Below are 12623 nucleotides of genomic sequence, written 5' to 3'. Positions count from 1 at the left end.
ACAATTTCATGTAGGGAGCCAGCAGTTAAAGTTGCATTCGATTATGCTTGGTGAAACACCATATAAAACAACGTGGTTCCTGTCCCTTAAGTTTATTGCTTGTGACCAGCCCTAATGGGCAAGTGAGATAACGCCCAAAGAAAGGAACATCAAAGTGGGTAATATTTTTCTATCTGTCATAAGTGTGCATATGCAAAGGCATTCACTGATGTTTTTCAGGGCTTTCATGTGACTTGTGACGTTATAAGTGCTGACATGAGGATGTATGGAGCTTAGAGTCTTTCAAGGTTAATTAGTGGAAGTTGGAGGACAGAATTGTGATTATTAACTGAAAGAATAGAAAAGAAAACCAGACCAAGGCCAACGTGATAAGGAGAAAAGCTTAATCTGTACCATTTCAGCTGTGTGGGAGATGGTAGCGAGGGCTGTAAAACAGTTTTATCCTCTCTGTTTTATCTGATGTGCATCGAAGAGCTCTGTATCTAATAACAGAGTACGTGGTTCCTATTACTGGTGACTTAATGAAATACTGTTGTATATTGAGACACAGCTTGTGTTCCTAACGGTGCTTTTATTGTCAAGCTTGAACGAGTTTTATACCCTTAATTGTAAAAGGTATCCTTTAAATCTAAGTCCTGCTACAACTGGATAGATGTCATTGCAGATATTGAAACAAATTCCTTTTGATTTGTATTTCACACTTAGGATAACGCGGGGTGGAATTTTTGTAGCATGTGCTCCTTTCTAAAGGTTTTGCTTTCTTGAGTGGGGAAGGAGGTGGATTTATAGCTCTGTTAAACAAGGTGAGCTGGATGCGTGCTACTCGTGGTGCTTTTTATATTCCTCAACTTGAAGTGACCTACTGAGTTTGAAAGTAGCGTGAAACTCGAAACTGACATCTTAATATTTGATCTGCTGTGATCGCGACCCATTAACCTTTAGCTTTAATGGTGCTGTATAATTCTCCTTAAATGTTGCAAATGGGCTCTACTGTGGGGCTGCAGTCAAGATTTTCTATCTGATTGATGATAAAATACACTCTGTGTAATCACCCCTCCAGCGCACGTGTTGTTTCTAGTAGATATCAATCTGCTGTGTTTGTTATCTTAAATTTAAGAGAGTCTTTGCTTTCTGATGTAATGTGGGCTTTGTGCAGATAATACACTCAGCAACTTGATTAAGAGCTGCAGAAGGTAGGGTCTGTTAGAAAGGCAGGAGTTTGTTTCACGGTGTAGTTCCCATCAATGTAAGCTGGAGATTGTACTAAAATTACCAACTTGACCACAGTGACCTTAACCTCTGGTGATAAGGAGGAGTCAGAAGGCAATGCTCAGAAAGGTAGGTTACTAATAGTGGCAGTAGTGGACTACTTCACTTGTGCCAGGATTCCCATAACATACAGAGAGGCACCAGGCATAGCTGTCCAAGGGCATTATAGGGCTTTACATGGGATGTAGATGGGGTGGAGAGCACACAAAGATGAGGAACCCTCTGTATTGTTCTTCTGGTGTGTTGATAAATGGGCTTGCAAATGTGTGCCAAGAGATCTGTACTCTTCCGATCACCAAATAAAAACATAATCAAAGGAGAACTCTTCTCTTAAAAGATTCATTGGATTTGGAAATGAGCTAACCATGGCTGAATACAAATGGAAAAGGAGGATCTGATATGATAATGCATGCTTCTTGTAGTGAGAGGGATATTGCAGCGTTGGCAGGGTCAAAAAGCATCTTCTGAAAGCATAAAGTATTTAAGCTAATGAATTGTGTTTTCTTCATCTTGACATCAGGTTTTTTTTTTTAAGGACCACAGGTGCAGAGTTCCTGATGATGTGTGGAGGGGGATCCTGAGCTAGGGAAGCTTGTGATCTTTTCCTTTCTAATCTTGGGATCTGTGGCTTTTTAATCTGAATAATGTCACCTTAAATGCTTCTTTTTTTTTCTTTTCTCCCTCTTCAGATTTCCTTTATACCCAAAAGGAGGAGAGAAGCTTCAGTTCGAATATGGAGTGTATCTTCTCAACAAAAATATAGCACAGGTTGGTACACTGAGATTCTTTTTACTGAATATCTACCATCTGCTTAGTGTCACTATGGCAAGACTGCTGTCTTGTGTGGCTCTTCTCCATAGGGAACAGCTGTGAACTACTGGAGGTGCTCTTCAAATCACTGACCTCACTTGCCTTACTGCTTTGTGTTCAAGACCTTCTCTGCTGTTTAGAGGAGGGCTTGCCAGCCAATAAGCATTTTTTTTTTCCTTTTTATATGGTAAATACTGTGTGTGTACGTGTGCTGTTTTGAACACTGAAAGTATTTTCTGTTATTTTCATTATGCTCAATTTCTTTCTCATCGTCGTGCCCTTTAATTTTATTATTTTAACTGGAATTCTACGTCAACGCTTCTTTGATAAGAAAACACAACAGTCTGGAAAATCTTATGCCTTGCCAATGCATGAGTTTCTTTAAAAGTCCTATAATCATTCTTACTTCCTTGCTCTTATGTTGGTTTTTTTTAAACATCTCTTGCATTGGTAAATGCATGGTGAATTGTTTTTGACTCGTACAAGTTGTTGTACTTCTATTTGAGATGCTATTGATACGTGCTGCCCACACACTTGGTATGGAATTCAGAAAATGTTCAAAAAGCAAAAGGTGGTCCCAAAGGGACCTGTAGGGCCATTCAGGTTGTTGCGTGGTCCTGGAGCAGGATGTGTGCACTTAGGCCATCTCTGCTAGTTGATTATAGACCATGTCCTAAAAGATAGCTTGGGTTTTAAGTAGTCTGTTCTTACTCTTTTCTGTCCTGGCTGTTAAAAGCTTCCCAGACATCTCATCCAGCTGTCTTGGTTCTTTTTAACCATGTAACCTCTTATTCTAATAATCTGTTCATTAATTTTCTTTGTCTTTGCAAGCTGTGAGGCATTGAAAGACAACTTCTCCTTGTTTAAATATAGTCTTTGGGTCAAGGTTGAAGCATTCTTGTGGTCTGCTATTCTCCATCTGATCTGCATCCTTCTTGAAGCTCCATTCCCAAAGCTGGGTACAGCGTTGAGCCATTGCCATCAAAGCACTGAGTAAGGGAGAAGTCTTTGCAAATCTTTGCAGTTTTTGTTCAGCTCATTATTAGGTTTGTGCTCTCATCAGAATAACACAGTGAAATTTGTCCTTCAGCACGGTGCTGAAGTCTCTTCTGTACAGCAACAAAATAATCCATTCTGAGTGCAGATGACTCATTTAATTTGTATATTAGGGTACCCCAGGATGTACCCTTAAGGCTGCACTTCTTTGTTTCTACGACTTGGTGACATGACTTAGGAGATTGGGAAGTAAATGGTGAGAACTCAGTCTCAGCTTTGTGCTATCTGTGTGTGAGCCTATTCTCTGTTTATCTAGGTCACTGAATGGAAATACTGAGTAGGGCTGGGATAGAGCACAGATCCACATGTAGCCCTGCTTCATTATTGCTACTTCCACTTTTGGCAGTGAACTGTTAATTACACTCAAAGAGTTCTTGCTCTGGATTCATTCTGTAGGGTGTTTTGCCAGTGTTCCATTTCCCCAGCCACTGAAATGACAAAAAAAGTACTTTAAATTCAAGCAGAAACACAACATCTCAGTTTCTAACATGTTTGTGGGCCTTGAAATAGGATTGACTTGACACCTTTGTGCCTGAAAAAATCTTTTCTGTACTTAATTTCTATTTGTTTGGTTTGGGTTTCTCCTCACGGTTCTCTCTTCCAACCCCTCCTACCTTTTGAATTAGAGTAACACTTCTGGATCTTATTGTTTGGAGGGGCTTTTAGGCTTGGATTGCATTCACCATTTTCCAGACTTCTGGTATCTTGCCCGTACTTCGTGTATTTTGGAAGATAACCTCCAATGGCTCTGAAATTACTTAAAGGCTGAAATAGCTTAAGATGAAGTTAATCAAGTCCTGCTAATCTTGGAAATTCACTTAACCAAGCTGTTAATATAACTTAGACTGTGACTCTTTGTTGCTGGCATTAATAATGGCAACCATCTGTTCACACTTTCATAGGGAAGATGCGAGTGAAAAAATGGATTGAATACTCCCTTTCCTTCAAATGATTTGATAGCTTTCTCTCTCCATTAGTATCAAATCAGTGTTTTCCTTAATGTGTTCTTCATACATTCGTTACTTTATTCTGTAGCTTGTGAGTGGCAGTGCTGCTTGCTTTCATTTCTCAGCCTCATATATTTTCCTGTGTGGTTCTGCAGTTTGCCATTGGGTTGTGTGATGCAGCTACTCCATGCTGCTTTCGTAGGTGAAATGATGAACTCTTTGTTGAGCCCAAGTTGGTAGTCTTTCCATTTCCTGCAGTCTGGGTTAGTTGGCACTTGTGCCTGTAGTATCTATCTTCTTATTTTAATAGGAACTGTCACCACTTCACTCCTTTTCCTGTTTTTTTTTTTTCTATTTGACTTGTCGAGGTTGGGCCTACTGAAATCACTCATTCTCATTTTGTTCTTGTTCTCTTTCCAAAGGACTGTGAACTGTTGAACTCATGGTCACTCATTCCCGTTCCCACCCGCGTCCTTGTAGCTGACTTCCAAAATCACAGCCATGTTTTGAAACTCATAAAAGTAAATGAAGGCTTGAAGTGCGTATTTGTAGCGCAAAACGTTTCCCAACTTGCGTGAGATCACTGGTGCAAAGTAGAGTAGTCAGTGGCCAAACAGTTTGAAGTGGTTTTGTACTGCACCAGTGGTTCACACGTTCCTGGTTGAGGTTGTACGTTGCTGACTATAAAGACGTAATAAAAGTAAATGAGAAATCTTGGGGGGCTTCTACTACTAATTTCATCATGAGAGTGTTACTGAAGTCTGTATAAATGGTTTTAGTCACCTCTTCTTTGATGTTCTTTGTCAACTACTGCAGCTTTTTGTGGTCCTGCCAAGAGGAAATACCGCTGTGAAAGCAGTGTGAAAAATCTAGCAGAGCAGGTAGATAATATATGGAAATACATCACAGGAGTTCTGTATTCAGGGCTGGCTTGATTGAAAACCTGAGGTTGTTGGAATCCTTTCTCAGCCTCCAAAGGAACGTGTATGTAGGTATCTCTTAGAATATCTTACTGGAGTTTAAGTTGCTCTTTGAATATCTTAAGGATATCTTAAGGATGCTCTTTGAATATCTTAAGGATGCTTTGGGAAACGCTTCCAGATACGCTTAGTTCATGGAACTTTGGAGAGTATAGATGCCAGAAAGATGGAATGGATAGTGAGAGGTGGTCTCCATACCATCACAGTATGTGAGAAAATCCTCTTAAGGCCCGAAGAGGTCGACCTTGCTTCAGGGGACGAGTCCTGTGAGTGTTCTGTCATGAGTTAATGTGGATCCATGACTTTACTCCCTGACTGCTGGGTGATGTCGGAGCGTGGCTGGGAGGAACGCTGACCCTGCTGGAGTGCGAAGGGAAGAGCTCAGGTCTCCATCCTCACTGAGTGCTTCATGTGAATCTTGATCATGTGGGTGAGAAACAAAAAGCTCAGAAAAACTTTTATCGACTCAAATGGCTTCTTGCAAGGGTTTGTATGAACTTCCCCAGTTTCATAGAGGTTTCCTTGCGTATGGTTTTGTTGTGTTTTTCTTTTTTCCCCCTGTCACAATTATCCGGAGTTCTCAGGGCAAGGAGAAATGGGAGTGGGGAAGAAGTGAGGCCGGGTTGATATTAACAGAAATTACTGAAATCCAAACTCTCTTCTAGAGATAAAGTGGTACTGTTTTGTGAAACAGCAGGATAATAACAATGAAAACCACATCTTGCACTCAGGAGAATTCAGCTGGAATTAGAAGCAGCTCAGCGTTAGCTCAGTAGAGCATTTATTTGGAGAAACTTGCTTTGCTGTTACATTCCAAAGTCAAAACAATGTGTGTTAATTCTGAGAGCTCATAATAACTTCCATCTGTATGTGAGCACAAATTGTTTCAATCCCTGTATTTTCTGTTTGTAATAGTGAAGCCTTCACGATGTTCAGAGTAGCTTCTTATGTGGGATAATAGTAGGTAAGCCCTTAAGTTTCCAGTTGTGATTTCAGCTTTTTGACTGGTAATGAACATGCCCAAGCGTTTTCTTTTTAAAGGCAAATTAATAAGTTGTATCTATTAATGTCAACAAAAAGAAATCACTGCCAATCCTGAGCTCTGTCAGAGGTGAAACAGAATACAGTTGCTAAAGATGGCAGTGAATTTCATGGGTTCGTAAAATGAATTTCATAAGCATTAGATACCAGGAGATAGGAGCAACAGAGCTTGTGGGACCAGCAATGTTTTGGATGTCTGTGGAGCATCAGGAGAATGCAAAGCTTTAATATGGAAATGATATCAGCTCTTGCATTGGTCTTTCACAGTAGAACTCGTGCCATGAAAATGGCCCTGCTGAGTGGATAAATGTTAGCAGCTCAGAGTTGAGATTTTTAGGTGTGCTAAGCACAGCACCGCACAGCATGGGCAAGGGAGCATCTCCCAAAGAGTGTTCTCATCTTTTGAGCATGGTGTGTGTGCCTTGCAGCTCATCTTGGCCGTGGGCTGTGATTAGCTGAGCTGTAAAGTCCTTTAGTTGTGGTCATGGGGCTCCAGTTCCTTCTGTTCATCTATTAATTGCAGACCATAGAGTATGAATGCAGTGTCTGACTTTGAAATCTCAGGCCTGTAGGAAGAGAGAAGCTTTACTGCTGCTTGCTGGCAGCTTTTCTGTTTCCTTTCATTCCTGGAGCCTTGGTTGCTGGGGCTGACTTTGATGGAGGTTCTTCATTATGTACAAAGAGATGATTATACCATGATTTTACTGACAACCCTTTCCTCTTCAGATTACAAAATCACAGAATGGCCCGGGTTGGAAGGGACCTCAAAGGTCATCAAGCCCCAACTCCGCTGCCACAGGCAGGGCCACCAACCTCCATGTTTAATACCAGCCCAGGCTGCCCAGGGCCCCATCCAACCTGGCCTTGAACACCTCCAGGGATGGACGGGGCATCCACAGCCTCTCTGGGCAGCTGTTCCAGCACCTCACCACGCTCTCCGTCAACAACTTCCCCCTGGCATCCAACCTCAATCTGTCCTCCTTCAACTTCAAACCATTTCCCCTTGCCCTGCTGTTATCTCGCCTTTCAAAGAGTCGACTCCCCTCCTGTTTATAGGCTCCCTTTGGGTCCTGGAAGGCTGCAATGATGTCACCCCGCAGCCTTCACTTCTCCAGGCTGAACAAGTCCAGCTCCCTCAGCCTGCCCTCATAGGGGAGGTGCTGCAGCCCTCTGAGCATCTTTGTGGCCCTCCTCTGGACCCTCTCCCACAGCTCCCTGTCTTTCTTGTATTGGGGGCCCCACACCTGGACACAGTACTGCAGATGGGGCCTCACGAGAGCAGAGTAGAGAGGGACAATCCCCTCCCTGTCCCTGCTGGCCACCCCTCTGCTGATGGAGCCCAGGATACCATTTGCTTTCCAAGATGCAAGAGCACACTGCAGGCTCACATTCAGTTTTTTGTCCACCAGAACCCCCAGGTCTTTCTCTGCAGGGCTGCTCACAAGGGCTGCTCCTTCCAGTCTGTTATTAATGCCTGGGATTCCTCTGGCCCAGGTGCAAAACCTTGCACTTTGCTGTGCTGAACCTCATTAGATTCACCTGGGCCTACCTTTCAAGATGGGAGCTAAATCCTTAACGAGCACATGTAATGTCACTGCTGGAGAAAAGCTGATCCTAAATTGTGTGCAAGGTGTTACGTGGCTTCTTCCCTCTGTTTGTTACTTCTAACTCTTACGTATATAATGCATAACCATCGAAGAGAGTGTGCATCTACCATCTTGTTCATGAAACTACCAATTCCTCTGGGCGTTCACAGCTCGTCTCTTGCATGATAAATGCCAGACATGTTATTCCTCATCCAGTTGCAAGATTGCTTGGAGAGGAAATAAATACTTCAGAGTGATAGAGAATACTTCAGATAGATTCTTCTGGTCCTGGTTGGAAGGGGATTTACTGCAGCTATCTCCTTGTCAATATGTCAGCGGATTGTCAGCAGGTCAGTGAATGTTCTTGCAACTCCAAGTGTCAAACTATTATTTCCTTCAAATTTTTATTTCATTCTGTTGCTAGAGAAGAGGGACTCCAGATAAGAACTCTGGAAGATCAAGAGACAAATCAGCTCCTGAGTCCATCTTCCCTTTAGAACGGAAGGCTCCCATTTGAGCCTTGCTGCTGCTTTAATCTTGGTCTCTATCTGCCTTTAGTGGCCATGCCCTTGAAATGGTGGTGTTCTGTCCTTGCCTCAGCTGCTGGCTGTTGCAAGCAGACTTGCAAAGCAAACCAGATGAAGTTGGGCTGTGCGACAACTCTTTGCTTCCCTGGGGCTATGCAGAGAAGTGAACGAGTCCTGTCTTATCCTGGTTGGTCACTGCTGTTTGCCAGAGATCTGCAGTCAGAATGTCCTTTCCCAGACATCACATCCTCAGGTTTTGTGAAATCTTTTTAATTCATTGCACTGCATGAGTTAAGGTTGGTTTTTTTTTCTGCTGGTATTGAGTATGTGGTCAGTACCACCCCACGAGGCCAGGCTTCCCTTCTGATCCAGCCTTGATTTTTGTCTGATGACAACTGAGTGATGTTAGCCTGATATGTCTGTTCACATTGGCATGATGTGCTGAGCCCTGGCCAACAAACAGCTCTGCTTTCATCTGACAATCATTAGCAACATCTGAACTTTGCTATTTGAGAAGCAAAAAAAATCACAGGGCCAATCTTTTGCCAGTTCTCCCAAGGAAATTTGTTTATTTTCACATCACGGCGCTGGAGATCCAAGCAAGAAACTTTGTCTAATCTTCCTTCTCTGTGTCCACCGTGTCCACTTGGTGGCAGGCAACGTTTACAGGTATTGTGTGACTTGGTAGAGAAGTCTGCACAGCTATTCCTGCTCTCCTGGGCGTGTTGTTTGTGTAGCTTGTCTAATGCACGGGGTAAATGACATTCCCAGAAGCATGGAAGAAAAGCAAAGTTCGTCTTGATGGATTTTAGTGGCACTCAAGGTGGTATCTTTCTAATAGCTGCATGAGATAAAAGTTGAATGCCTACCTGCTAGTGCCATATGAGAATCAGCTCTTAAAGATGAACTGGGGCAAGATGCCTAGCTGCTGGCTCTGTTAGCCTATCTAACATGGGAGAAAATCAGCTTTAGAATAGAAACTATTAAACTTTTCCATGGGAAGTTGAACAGCAGAAATGTTAGGAGCAGAAATTTGTGTTGGCAATAAACACCGCCGAGCAGAAGTGTCTTAAAGGGTTCTGTGGGTATCGTTGTAGATGCAGTGGTTATGACCCTTAGAGTGCAGAATACTGTGACTTGCATACTACATCTTTTATGAGGCCCCTAAACTCAGATCATAAAACGTACAGTTCAGAAAGAATCCACTGTCTGAATCTGTGGCCAATTTAACTGCGTAGGGAAAAGTGTTCCTGAAAGAGCACAGGTTGAATCCAGAGCAGAGTCCTCATCTTGTCAAGTGCCAAGCATTCATTTGAATGCTGAGAGGAAGGGACTGCACCTGAAAAACCACAAGTGCCCTCTCCAGCTGCACAGAGCCAAAAGCTTTTAGGAGGGCTTTCATTCCTGAGAGTCTCCTAGGGCAGCAATGGGCTGATACCCAGCCAGATCATTTAGAATTGGGGAATTTACGTATGTTTTTTTGCAAACTGGTTGGAAAGCTTTCTTTTTTTTTTTTTTTTTCCTTTCCTATCGCCCATGCCAAGGTAAAATAGGTTGAAATGAGACTGGCTGAGACTGTAACAGCAGTCACCCTCTCATTCAGATGGCAGCCTGCCTGTCCTTGCCTGGAGGCAGTCTGCATTGAGCAGCGAAGGACGAGCAGCCCTCGGCTCACCAACTTGCCCTGATCACAGCACCCGCAGTGCTTGGAGGCTCTACGTCTTGCTCTGCTTGTACAAGATGGTGAGGTTGGGTGGAATGGTGGGGCTGGTACCACCCGCTGAGCCAACAGCCACTTCCCCAACAGAATTTTGGGGACCAGCCCCTCGCTGGCAGGCGTGCTCTGTGTGTTGGATCATCGGTGTACGGCACAGCTGTCATCATCTCTGCATGTTAACTCTTCAGCCTGCTAAGTAAGTTTTTAAAACAATGAGTATGTGTTGAAAATAGAACCAAGATTTAGTAATCAAAAGGAGAGTGGATTCCTGTTAGAGTTAAGCTGACACGGATGAAGGCTGTTGCCAACTTAAACTGCTTTGTAGTTTCTATAGAGATTGCTTTTTGCAATTGGAAGAGATGGGGAAGTGGGAAGTATCAAGCCATGGCACAATGTATTTGTGTAGGAAAGAGTGTGTAATGTTTCCCAGTGAGTAGGGTGTGTGCTCTAGAGGCAGAGCTTGTCTTTCAGATGCAGAGCATTAACACCTATGGAACTTGTGGACTTTATTTGTGAGCCTGTCCCTTCCTTCATGAGCCTTCTCACTTTCTGCCCTGTTGCCATCTCTTCTTGAGAAAAACCAACTCGTGCTAAGGCACAGAGGCACTAAGTTATCCTTTCCTGAAACCTGTCTATAGCTTTAATGAATGAAAATCATAATCCTACCATAGGATGGCGTGGGTTGGAAAGGACCTCAAGGATCATGAAGCTCCAACATCCCCACCGCAGGCAGTGCCACCAACCTCTACATTTAATACCAGCCCAGGCTGCCCAGGGCCCCATCCCACCTGGCCTTGAACACCTCCAGGGATGGACGGGGCATCCACAGCCTCTCTGAGCAAAAATTGCTTTCACCTGTCATTAGCAAGCAAGTGACAAGCAGTGTGAGGCTTCTTTGTTGTTGTTTTCCTTTCCCCATTCACCCACACCCCGTGTTCTCCCATTGCTCAGTATGAATGCTCTGTGAGGCAGGCTCTGACTGTTCTGGATAGGATTTGGCACTTCAGGGCACAAATCCTGTTTTGAAAGCTTTGGGTATGACAGCTGCTTAATCATTGATAAATGCCTTTCAGGCTTGGTGTATACCGTGGTTGAAGTCCAGTGACAAAAGGAATAAGTATGTCTGATGTCTATTGGCTCGTATCATTTTTGATCAGTCCAGAATGCTTAGAAATCCAGGGCTTGAGAGGATTTCTTTTTCAAGAGACATGAAATACCAAATGGAATATTGCACCTTTCTCTGCTGACCTGACGCAGAATTCATGCAAATATCCTTCAGGTTGCTATTGTGTAAATAGAAAAACAGACCAAATCGTAGAATGATAGAATGGCCTGGGTTGAAAAGGACCACAATGACCATCCAGTTCCAACCCCCTGCTATGTGCAGGGTCGCCAACCAGCAGACCAGGCTGCCCAGAGCCACATCCAGCCTGGCCTTGAATGCCTCCAGGGATGGGACGTCCACAACCTCCTTGGGCAACCTGTTCCAGTGCATCACCACCCTCTGGGTAAAAAACTTCCTCCTCATATCCAACCTAAGCCTCCCCTGTCTCAGTTTAAAACCATTCCCCCATGTCCTATCACCATCCACCTTCATAAACAGCCATTCCCCCTCCTGTTTGTACGCTTCAACAAAGCAAACCCTGTTTCAATCTGATAAACGTAAGCTAGTTGTTCTTAGGAAGGTTGTTGCTTAATAGATGCTGATTTAATGACCTTGACCTTGGTCATTTAAAGGACCTGATTTAATGACCTTGACCTTTTAAGCTTAAAATATGCCATATCACTGGAACAGGTTGCCCAGGGAGGTTGTGGATGCCCCATCCCTGGAGGCATTCAAGGCCAGGCTGGATGTGGCTCTGGGCAGCCTGGTCTGCTGGTTGGTGACCCTGCACATAGCAGGGGGTTGAAATGAGATGAGCATTGTGGTCCTTTTCAACCCAGGCCATTCTGTGATTGATTATATCCTACAAGAATTGATTTTCAGCGTTGGTGTGACTTAAAGCCATTTGGTATTTGTGGAAGGCTGCGTTGTTCTGAAAGGAACCAAGTCCTGCACAGGTTAACCTACTGATGTCACACCTGAAAATGGTGAAATGGTCCTCTTTGCAGCAGTTCAGCTTTGGTGAAATGTGGGACAGGAAGCTGAGAATCCCCAAAGGTTCTGTGTTGGGTCTCTGGGATGGGCTCGCTTGCTTTCCTATGGAGTCTCTTGCTCTTTGAGTAATGCTTTCTGGAAACAAGAATGTTTTCACTTCAAGGAACAGATTCCACAGGTATGGATCAGTGCTTTAGATAAGATGCCAAAAACTCTGTGGTGCTTTTCTTTTTCAAAGGACTTTTCTTACACAGCACAGCTAAGAGTTTGAGCTAGAGATCTACTCTTCTGTCACTGCACACGTATCACTTAATGGAGCACACTGTTCATGCACATAGAACTAGTCCTCCGGGTTCCTTTCCTACAGCATCTTAAGGTACAGAGTAAAATGACCCAGTGCCAAATGAGAAAACTGCCTGCTAATGCTTTTGGAATGGATTTATCAAAGCATAAAGCTAATTCTACATGCACGTTTACGTCCCATTCCTTCAGCATTTCCTAAAACTTGTTTGGCTCCAAACTGTTATAGGGAGGGCAGACCTCATTGCTAGCAGAGATGTTCACAGGCTTGTGCAGATGCTCAGCCATCCTC

At 43.6% G+C, this 12623-nt stretch overlaps 1 protein-coding gene across 14 annotated transcripts in view; it reads left to right on the top strand.

Annotated features, from left to right (window-relative positions):
* The window catches only part of UVRAG (UV radiation resistance associated), an 85666-nt gene that overhangs the window by 51169 nt on the left and 21874 nt on the right, over positions 1-12623 (top strand). For all 14 annotated transcript variants that reach the window (XM_015280858.4, NM_001030839.2, XM_015280857.3 and 11 more), the window contains one exon: positions 1959-2037. In XM_015280858.4, the coding sequence (XP_015136344.2) occupies positions 1959-2037 (79 nt within the window). The remainder of the gene's footprint in view (positions 1-1958; positions 2038-12623) is intronic.

This window comes from Gallus gallus, chromosome 1 (assembly GCF_016699485.2).
Source record: "Gallus gallus isolate bGalGal1 chromosome 1, bGalGal1.mat.broiler.GRCg7b, whole genome shotgun sequence".
NCBI lineage: Eukaryota > Metazoa > Chordata > Aves > Galliformes > Phasianidae > Gallus > Gallus gallus.
The sequence above is the reverse complement of the archived record's forward strand: the minus strand, read 5'-3'. Positions and strand labels throughout refer to the sequence as shown.